Source organism: Ammodytes marinus, assembly GCF_949987685.1.
Source record: "Ammodytes marinus genome assembly, chromosome: 15".
In the NCBI taxonomy this organism is placed as follows: domain Eukaryota; kingdom Metazoa; phylum Chordata; class Actinopteri; order Uranoscopiformes; family Ammodytidae; genus Ammodytes; species Ammodytes marinus.
Window position 1 is genome coordinate 20,047,283 of NC_137219.1, and position 14,721 is coordinate 20,062,003.

At 42.7% G+C, this 14,721-nt stretch overlaps 1 protein-coding gene across 24 annotated transcripts in view; it reads right to left on the reverse strand.

The window, feature by feature from the left end:
* Positions 1–14,721, reverse strand: part of kiaa1109 (KIAA1109) — a 99,921-nt gene that overhangs the window by 44,647 nt on the left and 40,553 nt on the right. For 23 of the 24 annotated variants that reach the window (XM_080042637.1, XM_080042635.1, XM_080042639.1 and 20 more), the window contains exons 34-48: positions 14,392–14,541; positions 13,790–13,917; positions 13,391–13,593; positions 12,863–13,063; positions 12,524–12,729; positions 11,247–11,398; positions 10,474–10,624; positions 8,802–8,954; positions 8,343–8,577; positions 7,597–7,745; positions 5,801–6,059; positions 4,588–4,761; positions 2,228–2,403; positions 1,446–1,621; positions 293–896 (exon numbers count right to left, since the gene is read on the reverse strand). In XM_080042637.1, coding sequence (XP_079898763.1) covers positions 293–896; positions 1,446–1,621; positions 2,228–2,403; positions 4,588–4,761; positions 5,801–6,059; positions 7,597–7,745; positions 8,343–8,577; positions 8,802–8,954; positions 10,474–10,624; positions 11,247–11,398; positions 12,524–12,729; positions 12,863–13,063; positions 13,391–13,593; positions 13,790–13,917; positions 14,392–14,541 — 3,117 coding nt within the window. The remainder of the gene's footprint in view (positions 1–292; positions 897–1,445; positions 1,622–2,227; positions 2,404–4,587; positions 4,762–5,800; positions 6,060–7,596; positions 7,746–8,342; positions 8,578–8,801; positions 8,955–10,473; positions 10,625–11,246; positions 11,399–12,523; positions 12,730–12,862; positions 13,064–13,390; positions 13,594–13,789; positions 13,918–14,391; positions 14,542–14,721) is intronic. The other variant, XM_080042640.1, reaches the window with a different exon arrangement.

Sequence of the window (14,721 nt, forward strand, 5' to 3'; positions counted from 1 at the left end):
TAAAAATCTGTGAATATTTCCTCACGATCAGCTACCAGTGTGTGTGCTGGAAAAAAAATCCAGTGTTAATACACAGCCTAGGCTCTGTAAACGGGCACAGCTGGCAACACGCCTGTTTACGGAGCCTAGGCTATGTGTTAATAGCGGAAAACTTTTCAGCGCTCACAGTACGGACAGGTAGCGGATTGTGAGGAGATATTCACTTGACTGCTTAATTTTAACAACAGAATCGCTAAACTTTTAACTTTTGAGCTTGGTGTTTTCCAAAAGAAGTTGAACATCTGTTTGTTACCTTAGAGGTGCGTCGCTCCGAGCGTCCCAGCGATGTGCGTCCTCTGGGCTCGCGGCTTCTCCCCAGCGTGTCCATGGCTGACGGAGGGCCGTTGGGTGGTAAACCCCCAACGATGGTCGCTCCTCCTCCCCCTGACCCTCCTCCACCTCCACCTCCCATCCCTCTCTTGCTCTTGAGGGTCTGTGTCCCGCTGCGTCCCGCTCCGTTCAGGCTTCCCCGAGAGCTGCGACTGAAGTCGGAGGACCTAAAATGGCGGTAGGGCCGGGCCTTGAAGGTGGGCGTCGGGGAGGCGGAGCCGGCGGTGTAGCGGCTCAGCTTGATGTCGGTCTGCGTGGCCTTGATGTCGTCGATCATGGTGCTGAACTGGTGGATGAGGCGCACCAGGGCCATGTCTACGCGCTGGCTGATGGCCTGGCACGCCGTGGTGAAGTCGCAGTGGAAGGTGTTGTAGTGGCGGCGGTTGAGGTCGTGGAAGGAGAGCGGGGCCGCCGTGGGGCCCTGCGGAGCGCTGGTAGACTTCTCCATCACCACCGCGTTCAGGCTGAAGGTCTCGATCAGGAGAGCTGGTTTGAACTCAAGCGGAGGGAGGTTCACCATGCCTTGTCTACACAGAGAGGGAAGGTTATGTATAGTGGGTTATGTTACAGTGGGATAGAGTCCCACATAAATAGGTTAAAGTTCTGTTTCATATTTTTCTTTAGCTTTTCTTATGTCTATTCTATACTTGATGTATTTTAATCTTGATGTATTTCAAGCCCCTGTAAAGCACTTTGAATGGCCTTGTGTCTGAATTGTGCTATATTAATAAACTTGCCTTGCCTAGCCTAGCCTAGCCTATAGGTGCATCTCAAAAAGTTAGGATATCATGGATAAGTTGATTAAAACATGTAGACTTTCATATATTGGAAATTCATTACACGTAAGGAGATTGTGGTGCCTCAAACTTTGTGTAATGGAAGCCCTGCACTTCTTTTCAACCCCAAAACAAATTTTACCTACAGGTATAAATAAAGTAACCTGAACCCGACCCTGTATACAGCAGACATTCTTTATTTTTGTTGTATGACACCAACAAATAAAAACAGTAACAAGCAAGGAGAAATGATGTTGTGTTGTTCAAACATTCATGCGCTATGATTAAGATGTATCCTACCTCCTGGATCTTTTGTTCTTGCGCTCTTTGGAAGTGTCGGAGTCGACGATGTCTGCCCGGAGACACTCCAAGTTGCCAGAAAAAGACAGATGCTCTCCGAAATACATCTTGTAGCTAAGAGGCGTGGTGTCCTGGGCCTGGATGCCTGTGTAGCTCAGCAAAGGCTTGAAAACAACCTGCGGGTGGCAAAAAAAAGATAAGAGGAGCAAAAATGAAAAGCAGGTTTCCTTTTTTTGGCAGAGATTTGATGTTTTAGCTTAAGATCCTTGAGCTTATGAAACCTAGGTATGGAATGAACATGAATCAATCAAAGTGACTTTGCAATACAGATGAAAACACAAACAAAAGACAACTAACAAGGTGAACTTTACTTAACAGGTTTCTAAGGACATTGTTTGAACTATAGGTAAATGTAAAACAAAAAATTAAAAGTCAAAAAGGTGTCATGGTCACTTCAGCACTACTATATAGTCAAGGAAAGGCTGCCATATCGGTTTAAATGTTTCTGCTTTTCCTGAACTCTCATAACGGATTTTCTCCATATATAGAGTACTAGACTAACTCCATGAGCCATATATCAAAGCAGGGGGCTATCTCCTTATTCCAAACCTTAAGAATCATTTTTTTTAGCGATAACCATCCCATACTGGATAGACAAAGCTTTGGTAAGACCTAAAGTCTCTAGTTGTTGTGACGAGCCTGAAATGGCTATGGTTTCTGGGATTAAAAAAAAGTGATGAAAACATTAAGTGCAGGCAGATTGTATTGTATTCACACAGCACCTGAGCGTCGGCCAGTTGGACAGCGGCCGGACACTGGTTCCCCTCCTCGATGTCGGCCATCTCGTCCTGGCTGGTGCTGTGCTGGGAGTGGGTTCCATCCAGTGTGTTCTGCTCGCTGGACAGCACCGTGTTGAAGTCCGAAGCAGAGGGGATTGTGGGTAGGTTACACGTGCCACCTAAGAGAATTGGAGGAGACGTTTAGAATGCATTGTGTGTTGTGAACAAAAAGGCACGTTGTGGGATGCTACACCCGTTCAGTGCAGAACATTACGACCACTCAGAATTACCATGGCTTATTCAAGAGCTGATTGGTGGAGTGATACGCTGCACTGCACCGGCACAAGTTGGCGTAGTAATACGTGACCGAACTACGCTTGGAAAAAAAGTGCAAAATTAAAGGGCAGTCTCGAAACAAACTAAAGGTGTGAAAAATATCTAATTTTAGCGTAAAATTGAAAGGATATTTATTTTTTAGGTAAGCGGTAGGTTCATACATGTGGAGAAAAAAAAGTTGACTGCAACAGTACACGGCTGACTTCTGCTACAGCGACGTCTCCGCCAAACTACTTATAGTGACTGCACCGATCTCCATCTCCATAAAGTAACAGACTAACTATGCATATGTACCTCATAAAACCCAACTTAAAAAATACTAAACTATCCATTTAACATGTACGTATAAAGCATCAGTGAATGAGTAAAAGTGTTGTGGGCAGAACCACTTTATATCACTCTAGCGCCTGATGACAAAGATATTAGGGTGAATTAAATGTAAGGAATCTCATTACAGGGAGTTGTATGCTCATTTTGGATCACATTAGCGCAAGTTGTTTGTGAGGGAACTGCGATAGCCAACTTGCTGTGCTGTCACTGACTGGCATCTGTGTGAGTAGACAATGACAAAGCCTGCCTGTCCTGGGCACAAATGCAAATTTCCCACGTATAATTGTACACCACACAAATCAGTAGTGTACTACTTAATTGTGGAGATAAGACAGATCTCTTCAGTCATGCAAATAGTTAACAACTAGCGAGGGAGGATGAAAGGACTGCAGAGCGCAGCTGTTTTAGAAGTCAGAAGATGAGTGGGAGTACAGGGGAGCAGAGGGGTGGAAAAGGAGCAGTGCTATGAGGGAAAGACAACACCATTTCAGGTCTCTAAGCACCACTATTGTGTTGTGTTTCTCACAGTGAATGTTTTGGCAGGAAGGTAACAGTGAGGAAACGATATGACTTCATCCATCTATCTCAATAGCACTGCTGCAGGCATGTAGCCCAGTTACACAGAGTCTAATGAGCCACTGCTTTGAGTCCTTTGATAGCAAACACATTTAACATCATTAGCTCATGCTTAATGCCAGGTCAGTGGACTGATGTACAACTGCGTGACCATTAATAACCTATGAGGTCTACGGATAAAATTAGAAAAGAGGAAGTGCATTGGCCATTAAGCCAACGTTATGTATCTGTACATAACGGTGTTATTGGTGCGTTCTAATTATACTAAAATGCATTATCTTGTTCTGAATGGTGTAACTCATCCATATGGCACTCAATGAACATTGAATAGCAAGATAATGCAATAAAAGTTGGATCTAATTCTTTAAATGGCACTATGTTGTAAGGATTGGAAAATTCCTGACTTTGGCGCCCCCAGAAGGAGACAGACAACAATGTACTTTGTCACAGAGTGTAATTTAGAAAACTTAATAAAATTGTGTTTTATGCTATAAGCACAGGAACATATCTATACATAGTGGCTTTATCCCACAATAAACAGAGTTAATAGATACATTGATTTGTTATTTCAGTTTCCCTTAAGCATAAATGAAGATAGAAATATTGTCTTGTTACACAACAACAGACCTCTTTCCTGCAGGATACACTGGCACATACTTCTAAGTGACTTTAAACTACAGGGGGAACAAACACACTAACTGCTAGCTAGCTAATTAGTTCACTAACTAACACCATCAGCACAACACTGAGCAACAACCCCTGACCTCCTTCTGGACTGATAACTGTTGGTAGCGCGTGGTAGTGCCGGAAGTGGTTAACAGGAGAATCCAGTGAGTCTAGAAAAACTGCAACAATATATGGACATTTAGATGAATACCTTTTAGCTGTTGTAGCACCTGTGAAGGGGAAGCGTTAAGCTATTAAGTATCAATGTCTAATCTAACATTTTTAATAACAAAGAAACAAAAAATAACATCAATTTGCTCAAATTTCCCCTGAAACCAGTTCACCTTGATGAACTGGAATCCCCATCTATTTATGGTTAGTAATGTTCTGTACAAATTGGATTTGTCAAGTGGAACCCCCCCCCCCCCCTCCCTCTTGTGGCCCCAGAGTCTGACCTGTCTGTAGGCTGTTGTGTTGGGAGCGGTTGACGGGGGAGTCCTGGGCCCCTCCCCCTCCTCCTCCCCCCGTCCTGTTGCCCACGGCGTTGGACATCCAGTTGTAGAAGCTGACGGAGGAGGGCTCCGACAGCAGAGGGTGTTCGGTCAGCATGTCTGTTCCTAAGCTGTTTCCTGAAGCACACAAGAAAGAGATGGAGAGAAGGTTACATCATGGAAGAGATCACAGACACAGAGACAGAGACAGAGACAGACACAGACACAGAGACAGAGACAGAGACAGAGACAGAGACAGACAGACAGACACACACACACCGTTACTCATGGACCACTTCCATCTTATAACGTGTGGTTAGTGTGAATTATAATTTGGGGATAGTAAAAGTGAGGACAAACCGTACATACAGTACAAACATACACTAGTCAACGTCTTTCATTTCAACGAAGATTCAAAACATGTAGAGAAAAAGGCTTTGTTTTCATATTTAAAAAAAAAAGGTGGAGAATGATTCTGGAGAACGCTTGTTGTCAAAATCTAATTTAGTCAAAATCCATTAATTTCTCCTTACGATCCGCTACATGTACGTACTGTGTGTACTGGTGCTGAAAAGAAAAATCCAGTGTTAATACACCGCCTAGGCTCTGTAAACGGGCATGTTTCTAGCTACGTGGGCCCCCTTTGATTACATACACAGTGGTGTGCTTTGAGCGTTTGTGCTTTCAAAACACAGGGTACAATCAGCGGGGGGCTGCTGAATATCAAGTGCACCCAACGTAGAGTAAATATCTCATGGCAGACTGACTCTGCATGTTAGTTGACTGAGGGTTTGCAGAAGGGACCCAGGCTGTGAATCTATTTTGGTTTTGCTATTATTCACACTGTTGAACGGTAGAGGTCATCCTTGCAGCAAAAATGACAGGTCCGATTTGCCATGTTGCAATACATGTTTCTTTTCTTTTTTTAAGATTTCTTTTTTTGGCATTTTTTTTTTTTATTAGACAGATTTGGAGAGACAGAGTTGAAACGGGGAAAATAAGGGGAGACATGCAGAGAACTGGCCCGGGTCGGATTGGAACCCAGGTCCGCTGCGAGGACTGAGCCTCCTGGTGAGGGGGGGGGGGGGGTTTCAAAAAACCCTTTATTCTGTTGTAAGCAGTAACGTCTATATGCTGTAGTTGGCAACAGCAGTGATGGTGGCCCAGTCATGAGTACCTGTGCGTGTGAGTGAGCCGCTCTTGGCTGCATTGGCGGCTGTAGCGGTAGCAGCAGCGGTGGCGGCAGACGGCTCGTTCCTCTGAGGCATGCCCTCCAGCAGGTTGTGCAGACTCCTGAAGCTGCCCGTCAGATTGCTCAGCAGGCTCTCCTTCCGCGGGCTGTCCTTGGCCGGCAAGCCCACACGGATCACATGGGCGGGCGAGTCGGCCGCCGTGTCCCCGCTGGTGTAGCTCAGAGACTGGTACGGATGGGAGCCCTGGGTGTATGACAAAAAAAATGTAAGTACTGGGTGATTGATTGATACATGGAGATTAGATTCAATTATGTATAAATTTATAAATTGGTGGACAACTAAAACTATATGTCCGTCTGTGTTTTGCTCTAACAACATGTTGTTGTTATTCTGTAACAATGACAAAATCAACTGAACTGAAACAATGTTACAGATGACTTAAATTCAGGTAGAGAGCCACCCTAAAGTATGCATTATGCACTTTGAATGTTTTATTGTCTGTTTTTATTGGTCTGTCATTCTGTCTATCATTGTCTGAGTCTATATGTATTTGTGCTTCTATGTGCCGTTTGTGCTTCTATGTTGTTGTTTTTTATGTTCCCAAGTGCAAGACAAATTCCCCTTGGGACAATAAAGGTTTATCTCACATTCCCTCCATAACACACCGCCTGAGGTAGTAGCCTTTTAATATTTTAAAAGGATGAGAGTGGAGTGCATACTAGCTAGGCTGCCAAGTATGACAATGAGATGGGATAAACAAACACATGGTACAATTTAATTTGGCAGAGAGAGTAGGATGTCACGTCCACCGCTCAGTGTGTCAGCTCTGATGCGTCCTGGCTTGCTCACAATGGAATGACTTTCACAGCACAGTCAGGGCAGCACTGTCTGCTGTCAAGTGCGTCGACCCTTCCTTTGAAATACTCCACAGCCTTTACATTAGCGGCATCACTTGAATGCAAAATGCAGTTCTTCAAGTTTTGTCCACATTAATATGGGTCTTCTGTGTGTCTAGATATTCCCAATTGATCTCTTCTTATCATGTCATAAGGGGAGAGAAACAGGAAAGAGGGTGACAATGGGGATTCAGCAATGGCACTGTGAGACATAGAAAGGGTTTTTTGAACACTACACTATGAAAACAGTTTCTAGTAGGAACCCAAATTACAATGTTGAACCTGAAAGGAGCATAAGATGTGACCTTTAAGGGCTGCAACTACAGATATGATTGCTTTCATTAATGTTTTTGATTAACTATTTGGCCTTAAAAATGTTTTTAAAAAAATGTTGCAAGATTTCTGTATCACTAAATGATCAATGTAGCTTCACTTGAACTATGGTTTTAGTATATTCTGATTTTATTTATTTATTTTGCCATTTTTGTACCATTCCTGAAGTGATTTTTCATACACTTCAGGGACTATTCCCCAAACATGAATATATCATCTTGGTTTTTCTCTGGATCCTCTCCATGTAAAGCCTGCTCCTTTGGGACAAGTGACAAAACCCTTGTTACATGATAGTTGCTACAAAGTGTTATCCTTCAGGAGAATAAATAAATAAATAAGAAGAAACTGTGGCTGCACTGGAAGATTTTACATGGACTGACAAGCTCTCATGATTTTGCTGTGACACTGTAGTTCACTGGGCGAGATGGCTGGATTCAGGAAAGATTGTGTATTGGTATCTACACATTCTATTTGACATATACAGTGTGGTACAGGCAGCTAACTTGGATTTTCAAAGGAAACTTGGGATAGACCAATTCTCTTATTTGTACCTTTATCCTGAGTCCAGACTCGTTGTGTGCGTGGGACTTAGACAGTTTCCTCATGATCTCCACTCCGCTGACAGGTCCAGAGTTGGCTTCTTTGGGCGGCGGGCGACTGCATGCTCCCTCCAGCAACATGGTGTGTTCACTCACTGCGGCTTCACAAGAACAAAATAAAATAAAAAACTCCTGGAAAAGGACCATGTTATGACTGCTGTACAAGTAAAAAAAAACTAAAGAGATTCATACTACAGGTGCATCTAAAACAATAAGAATATAATTGAAAAATGCATTGAAAAAGTGAAACTTTCATATATTCTAGATGCATTACACAAAGTGAAATACTGTCAGTCCTTTCTTTCGTTTTAATTTGGATGATTACGGCTTACAGCTCATGGAATTTAAAAAATCTAGCATCTCAAAATATTAGAATATCACATAAAACCCATCATAAAAAGGATTCGTAATACAGATATATCAACCTTCTGGAAAGTATGATAATTATAGATTAATTCCGCTTTACGAGTAATGAATTCAGATGTATAAGAAGGTTTCACTTTTCGTATTAAATTACATAAAAGCATGAACTTTTCATTGATATTCAAATTTTCACAGTCCATTTATTAGCCGAGGTAAACACTGTGAGGGAAGAGGTCAGGGGTCTCACAGTCACAGCTGAGGTAACAGATGGCAAAAGACAAAATATCATTAACACACTGAAAAAGCTGGAAGTTGCCCCCCCCCAACACACCCACCTGCGTCAAATTCAAACTCGGCTCCGTCTGCGCTGGTGTCGCTTTGCAGTGCGGCGCCGTTGTCCAGGCCCAGGTTGGTGTCACTAGACTGAGGCTCTTTTGGTTTGGTGAGCTGGTTGGGCCGTATCAAGCCAATCGCCTTAAAGCCCTGTGTCACCACGATAAACTTCATCCATTGTCTGGCCAATGCTACGAGACCTTTCTTCAGAGTGACAAGGGCTGGAACACCGTCGTTCTAGGCACGGAGAAGGGAAAGAGTTGGAAAGGAAAACTGGATGAGTGCCACACAGGTGAAGGATAACTTAGAGAAAGCCAGCCAGGAGCACTAAAGAGCACTTAAAATAATTAGGCGGTCTCGTTGTCTAAATGAGATTGTATAACACATTGAATTTTTGGTAGCTGTTAAAACTGTACAGGGTTAAGTAAAAAAAAAAAGAGATTCAGAGGCCTTGTACTAACCATGGTAGCCTCTTCTATGATGGAGTAGTCGGCCTGCTGCAGGTAGCGGTGAAGGATGTTACAGAGCATACAGGAGGGATTCTCGTGCAGGTAGCGAGCTCGCTTGGTCACGCGGTTGTACTTGCTCCGGATGGGGATGTGGATGCTCTTTTTCTGTCGGGGGGATAACAAAAAAAGTTTCAAACTACTGCACATAAAATAAAGTAAAGCTAGATGTTGGGTTGGAACTACAGGTTTGAAGAAAAAATTATCATTATAGTTGATTATACAACACTTTTTTTTAGGGCATGTCAAGGCGGGTTAATAGAAAATATATTTTTTTAACATTCTTTTAATTTTATTCTGCTTAAAAAGGTGCTCCGAGGAACTTTCAGTTTGTGTTAATTCTAGCATCCCCTTTGGACAAAAGCCGTAGTGTTTTTACTCACCAGCTTTTATTCCTGGGTGAGCGTACCCACGACAAAGGCATTAAGAAAAACTATATAAATAGCATTCGTTGCACTGATGGTCTCGTTTGCTGTTCCATGTAATTTATGATCGTCAGCGGAAAAAAATTAAACTGTTTCAGAAATATTAAAATGTTTCTCGTAGCACCTTTAACCCATTGATGACTATGGCAATCAAGGATGCATGTCCTTAATGCCTGAGGGTTTTCTGAAAAAATAGTATGAATTGTAAAGTCTACCAAAACCTTAATATCTAAGCCTGTGTAGCACATAGAAACATTAAATAAAATACATTTAAAAGTTAAGGTTCACAGGTTTTATTTAAACATGCTCCCTTAGCGCTTACAAACCAACACATTTTTCTAAATCGTCAAAATTAGATGGGGGAGGAAAAAAAGAATAAATAATATAAAACGTTTAAAAATAATGGGCTAAACGAGGTTATAATCCTGCTTCCTTTTAGCATGGATAGTAGTGACTGAGTGTGCAGTGGAGGGATAAAGATAGACAGATATAGGAAGGAGAAGATAGCTTTATTTTATTATTTAGTTCAGTTATCACTGGCACCATAAATCCGATTTCCCAGTACAACTGGAACGCAGACTGACTCCTGCTGTCGGGAGCCGATCAGCTGGTCCAAACGGCTGTATACCACGGAGATGAAAACTAAACTGAAACTTAACTATCGCCTGGCTGGGCTGAATTTGAGTTGGAGCAGCAAAATATAGCCTAAATTCATAAATATTGTTATAAATAGATGCAATGTGTTGTGTGATTTTCGTCAGTAGCCTATAGTAGACCTTGATTCTGCGCTCCGAACGCCACTAACTGTTCTGTAATTCACTATTGCCGACACAGCTGGCGTATTTTTTTTATTATTATTTATTTATTAATTTTTTGATTGGCGTGATTTTCGGCAAACCACACATTTTTTGGGTGGTCACGTGGTCTTAAAAAAATCAACAAAACCCACCTCATGTGTATTTGAACCAATGACGGTGCATTCTATGTTGCGCACGCCATGAAAATTAGATAAAGTAACAATGCTGCGCGACGCAGCATCAGGCAGGAGATACAATGTGGCATCGCGTAGCAGCCGTCATCAATGGGTTAACTAAGAAATTTTTATTTATTTTTATTTTTTGACATGTATGACATTTATTTCCTTATTCGTTCTTCATTCATTCATGATCATTTTGTTTGTGTCCAGATGTATTGCTGCTGACCTCGAGAGCTTCCGTCATGATGCAGCCCATAACGGCACATATGCGCAGTGTGCCCTCCATGTCCAGTTTGCGCAGAGACGATTTGAGCTGGTCGATGGGAACCAACCAGGCTCCGATGGCAGGCGTGGCTGTGCTGAGCAGATTCAACTGCCTATAAAACACAACAAAAAAAGAATCCCTTTCAATAAATATTGATAAATATATCCAAGAACATATTTATAAACCCACTGTTTTCTCCTGTTTCAGATAATATGCTCCTGGCTGTAACACCAGTATTATTGTAATGTCAATACTTCTGTTTTCTCTCTCCCACCGTCTCAGAATAGATTTATTTTGCAGGCAAACAGAGCAAGGCATGGTGCACTTGCTAAGTCGACTTGTGATAAAACTCGAAAAATGAGAATGTTGCTGCCAGTGTGAATATCTGTGAGTGTGAAGGGTCTGCATCGGCTGCAATGTTGCCAACCATTGCCAGGGGCACACTAGAGGGGATTCTCGTATAAAATAAAATAAACTCTCTAACAGTAATATTTTACTTATCGCACTACACTGTGAGCTTCACACCACTGATGCAAAAAAGAGCAAACAAGTAGAAAGTTTACAATATGTCAGCGATAGTAAGGGTAAATGTGGTTGCTGAATTTTAAAGGGAAAATTACAGCATATTTCAACTTGACTTATCTCCTTATGTAATGTAAAAGCCTTGGACATGGGAAGTGGGAAGAAATGGACTGTATTAATGTGAAAGTTTGTTTGTGAAGAGATATCCATACCTGGAGATGGCCTGCGAAGGTGAACGCACATTAGTGGGAGCAGCGAAACTGAACCAGATCTCTCTGATGCAGAGCTTCATGCTGCTGGAGTCGGGTGGTGGAGGCATGAGGGGGAGATCTTTCTTCAGGTCGTCTGACTCCACTCCTTCGTCCTACAAAGAGAACAAGAGAATGGGTTTAAACATGAGGGACTGGTCTGTGGGAATGAGCAGCTTTGGGAGCCATGTCGCATCACTTCAAAAAGGAGAAGTAAGTGATATGGTCCTTTTAGATAACTTCCTGTCAGTGACTGCAGTTAGCAGTCCCCTCCCTCGTCCCAACGTCACCACCACATGAAGGCGCAACAGTCTTCGTCAGATAGTGCCGCGATGGAGAGCAGCGGGTCATCGTTCACGGGCACAGAGTCCCGCCTCTTTGTAGCGCTCTGGCTCCTGATTGGATAGAACGAGTGGGATACTCGAAATCTTAACTGGCAATTACTGCAGTTCTGAATGACTGGGAGACCTGGGTTGTGAACTGTGCATACTGTGGAAGTGATTGCTGCATGAATATATAGAGATTTAACACGTATATTAACAAAAAAATATCACTTACGATTCCTTCAAGCCTGATCACAGTCATGGCTTTGTTTTCCAATATCAGACAGGATCTGTTCAACTTTGAAGAATTTAATCTCTCTCTTTTAGCTCAACCTAATTATTTTTAAATGATTGTACATTTTCATTAACTTTCAAAACTGACTCGAATATTGGCAATAGTCAAAGATATAAGAAAATAAAAATTTAGAAACACAGACAGCAAAGGAAAGAACTGATGAATAATACATGATGCTAAATTGAAACTGGCAAGTGCATATGCATTGTTACAGCACAGCAGATCTTTGATTCTCTGTTAATAACTAAACAGCCACCTGCAGTGTGTGACATTTAAAGTGGGTGAGCTTGCCCCGAGTCATGTTTTAACACGGTGAGGTAACAGTGCAGATAGAAAGAAGGAGAAATCGGTGTCCTCAAAAAAGTTTGAGGTCACTGTTTGCGGAGCTTAAAAAGGCTTTCGGGCGTTTGTCGACATCAGAAGAAAATCAGATGAAAGAAGATACAGAGCACAGACAACAGGCAATGACACTCGAATGCCACGGTGAAAAATGTTTGAGGTTTATGTTACAGCAGATCTGATGTAGTGTTTTGAACCTGAGTAAATAGAAAATCGGGGGATATAAACAGATATAGGGTTTTTAGATTTAGATTTTTTTAAGAGATCATTTGTCAGTATGTTACCTGGTCGTCGGAGTCCGAGTTTGCGTCAGAGGCCGGGCTGAAGGCGTCGTTGGGCAGGTTGTCATCAGAGGCGTCCGTGCTGTAACCGCTGCCCGTCTGAGAGCCCGTCGAACCGTTGGACTTTGACATGCCCGTCTTCCCCCCGTTGTCCGAGCGTCCCATCACGCCAAACGAATTGTACAGAATGGCTCCTGACTGACGGCCCCCTGCAAAGGTAAAAAAAAAAAAACAGTCAAGAAGGTCAAAATACAGTGCAAAAAAATGACTAAATCTTTTTTTGCTACAATGTCTGTCATCTTTGAATTCTCAATGTAAGGTTTATTTTTTATATTGTTTTACCTTTGACCGTAAGGTTCTCGATGCCGCATTCAAACATGATCCAGCCCCATTTCTCCAGAGAGGCCGTGGAGCGGTTGAGATCGCCCGCCGTGGCCTGGGCGTCGGTCTCATCCACCATGGAGAACTCCTCCATCTCCTCCAGGCCAAACAGCACTTTGGACTTCTCGAAAGGGATCGCCGTGATGGCACATGTGCCAATGTCTACGGAAGGAGAGGAGACCATTCAATTGTTTATACACTTACCACTGCAAGTTTTAATGATGAGATAGAACATTTCATGAGGGAAACAAAAGAAAATCCTAAAAAGGAGCATTTTGGAATTGATTAATAATGCTTAAAATCAACTAAACGCCAAAGGGTAAATCAATTATTTAGGTAATAGCGTTGTTAGTTACTTGGTAGGTTAAAAATGGTCTCTTTAGCATATTGTCGAGGTACAACTCTTACAGCATATTATAGGTTGTAGGTGAATCACTTGAAGAAAGGGACACATTGTATCAAATAGGGCCGTCATTCTCCTGAACCAACCTGTGGAGTCGAGGCCTCTCAGCTGGCTGTGTATGCGGTGGACGTTGAGTCGGGCGGCGATCTCTTTGCCCTTCTCGATGCCGGCGTTGGAGCGCAGCGAGCCAGAGGACTGAGGCTGCATCTTGGTGGCCGAGGCGTACTTCTCCAGATTGACTGACGGTCGGCCATGTTCTAAGGTGTTGGGTGTCTCCTCCACTATGCCCCTGAGAAGAATCAGAAAGACAATGTGTGTTTGTTTGTGTGTGTTAGTCCAAACAGACTTAACTTAATGTGACAGCAGGAATTTTAAAGCGTGTAAAGCAGGCAGGTTTGCCCCGAGCACATACACTAGCAGAAAAAAAGCTTAGTCATTGTAAACATTCAAACACACAATGACATGAGGAGCAGTGGAGGCGTTACCTGTTCATTCTGAACTGGGTGGCGATCCTGTCGAAGCACAGCGCCACCAGAGACACGTGGGTGACACACTTACTGGAGCAGGACGGTGAGCCCTCCTCTACGGAAGCCTGGAGCAGACAAAGGTTCACCTGGAAGGAAAGAGAACAAAGAAAAAAGGCATGTATACCCAACTGAACCAAACCCCATTGTGCTGTAAAAAATACTTTAAAAAATATGATGCTATGGCCATAAATAATAGTGATGCCCACAAGACGCTCTTTAAAAAAAGACAAAGTATTGTACCACAGGGATGAATACATTATTCATACTGTGTGTGAGGCTATTTTTCACAAGTGGGTATTTCTCGAAGATATAGAAAGGGCAATAGGAAAATCAATATGACAATGGTTACAAATGAGAACAATGCATTACGAATGTAAAAAGTGTTAACACTGGAGAAAAAAATAATAATAAAAAAATGTTTGGATAGCATATGCTACATTTCTCACGTTGTATAGGCTATTCCATTGTTTGAATGTAAAGTGATCTACAGTGATGCCGCTTGGTTCCTGAGTACTGCAACACGGCTGGCTTCTCATTACTGGGAGGTCACGGGTCTTTACCTTGGGGATGGACACGTTGGCTTGGAGGCCCTTGATTTTCACATTATCGGGTTTGACGGACAGGTCTGTCTGGCCATGGGAGATGTTGAGGGAGGCAGGGGTTGTGCCCTCCGTCTTGGACAGCTTGTGCTCCTGCTTGCCCGTTTGGCTCTGCACGCGGGTTCCAGATTCCCAAAACAGACGGACAACACAGTCATTTGGGCAACAACAACACATTTTAATTGGGAAGATGATTTTTTTTCTCCAATCGCAAAAAAACATTCTGAGTAGAAAAACACTTTATTTTTACAACTATTTATAGATATTTTTTTGGAGTGGCACATTTTTTTG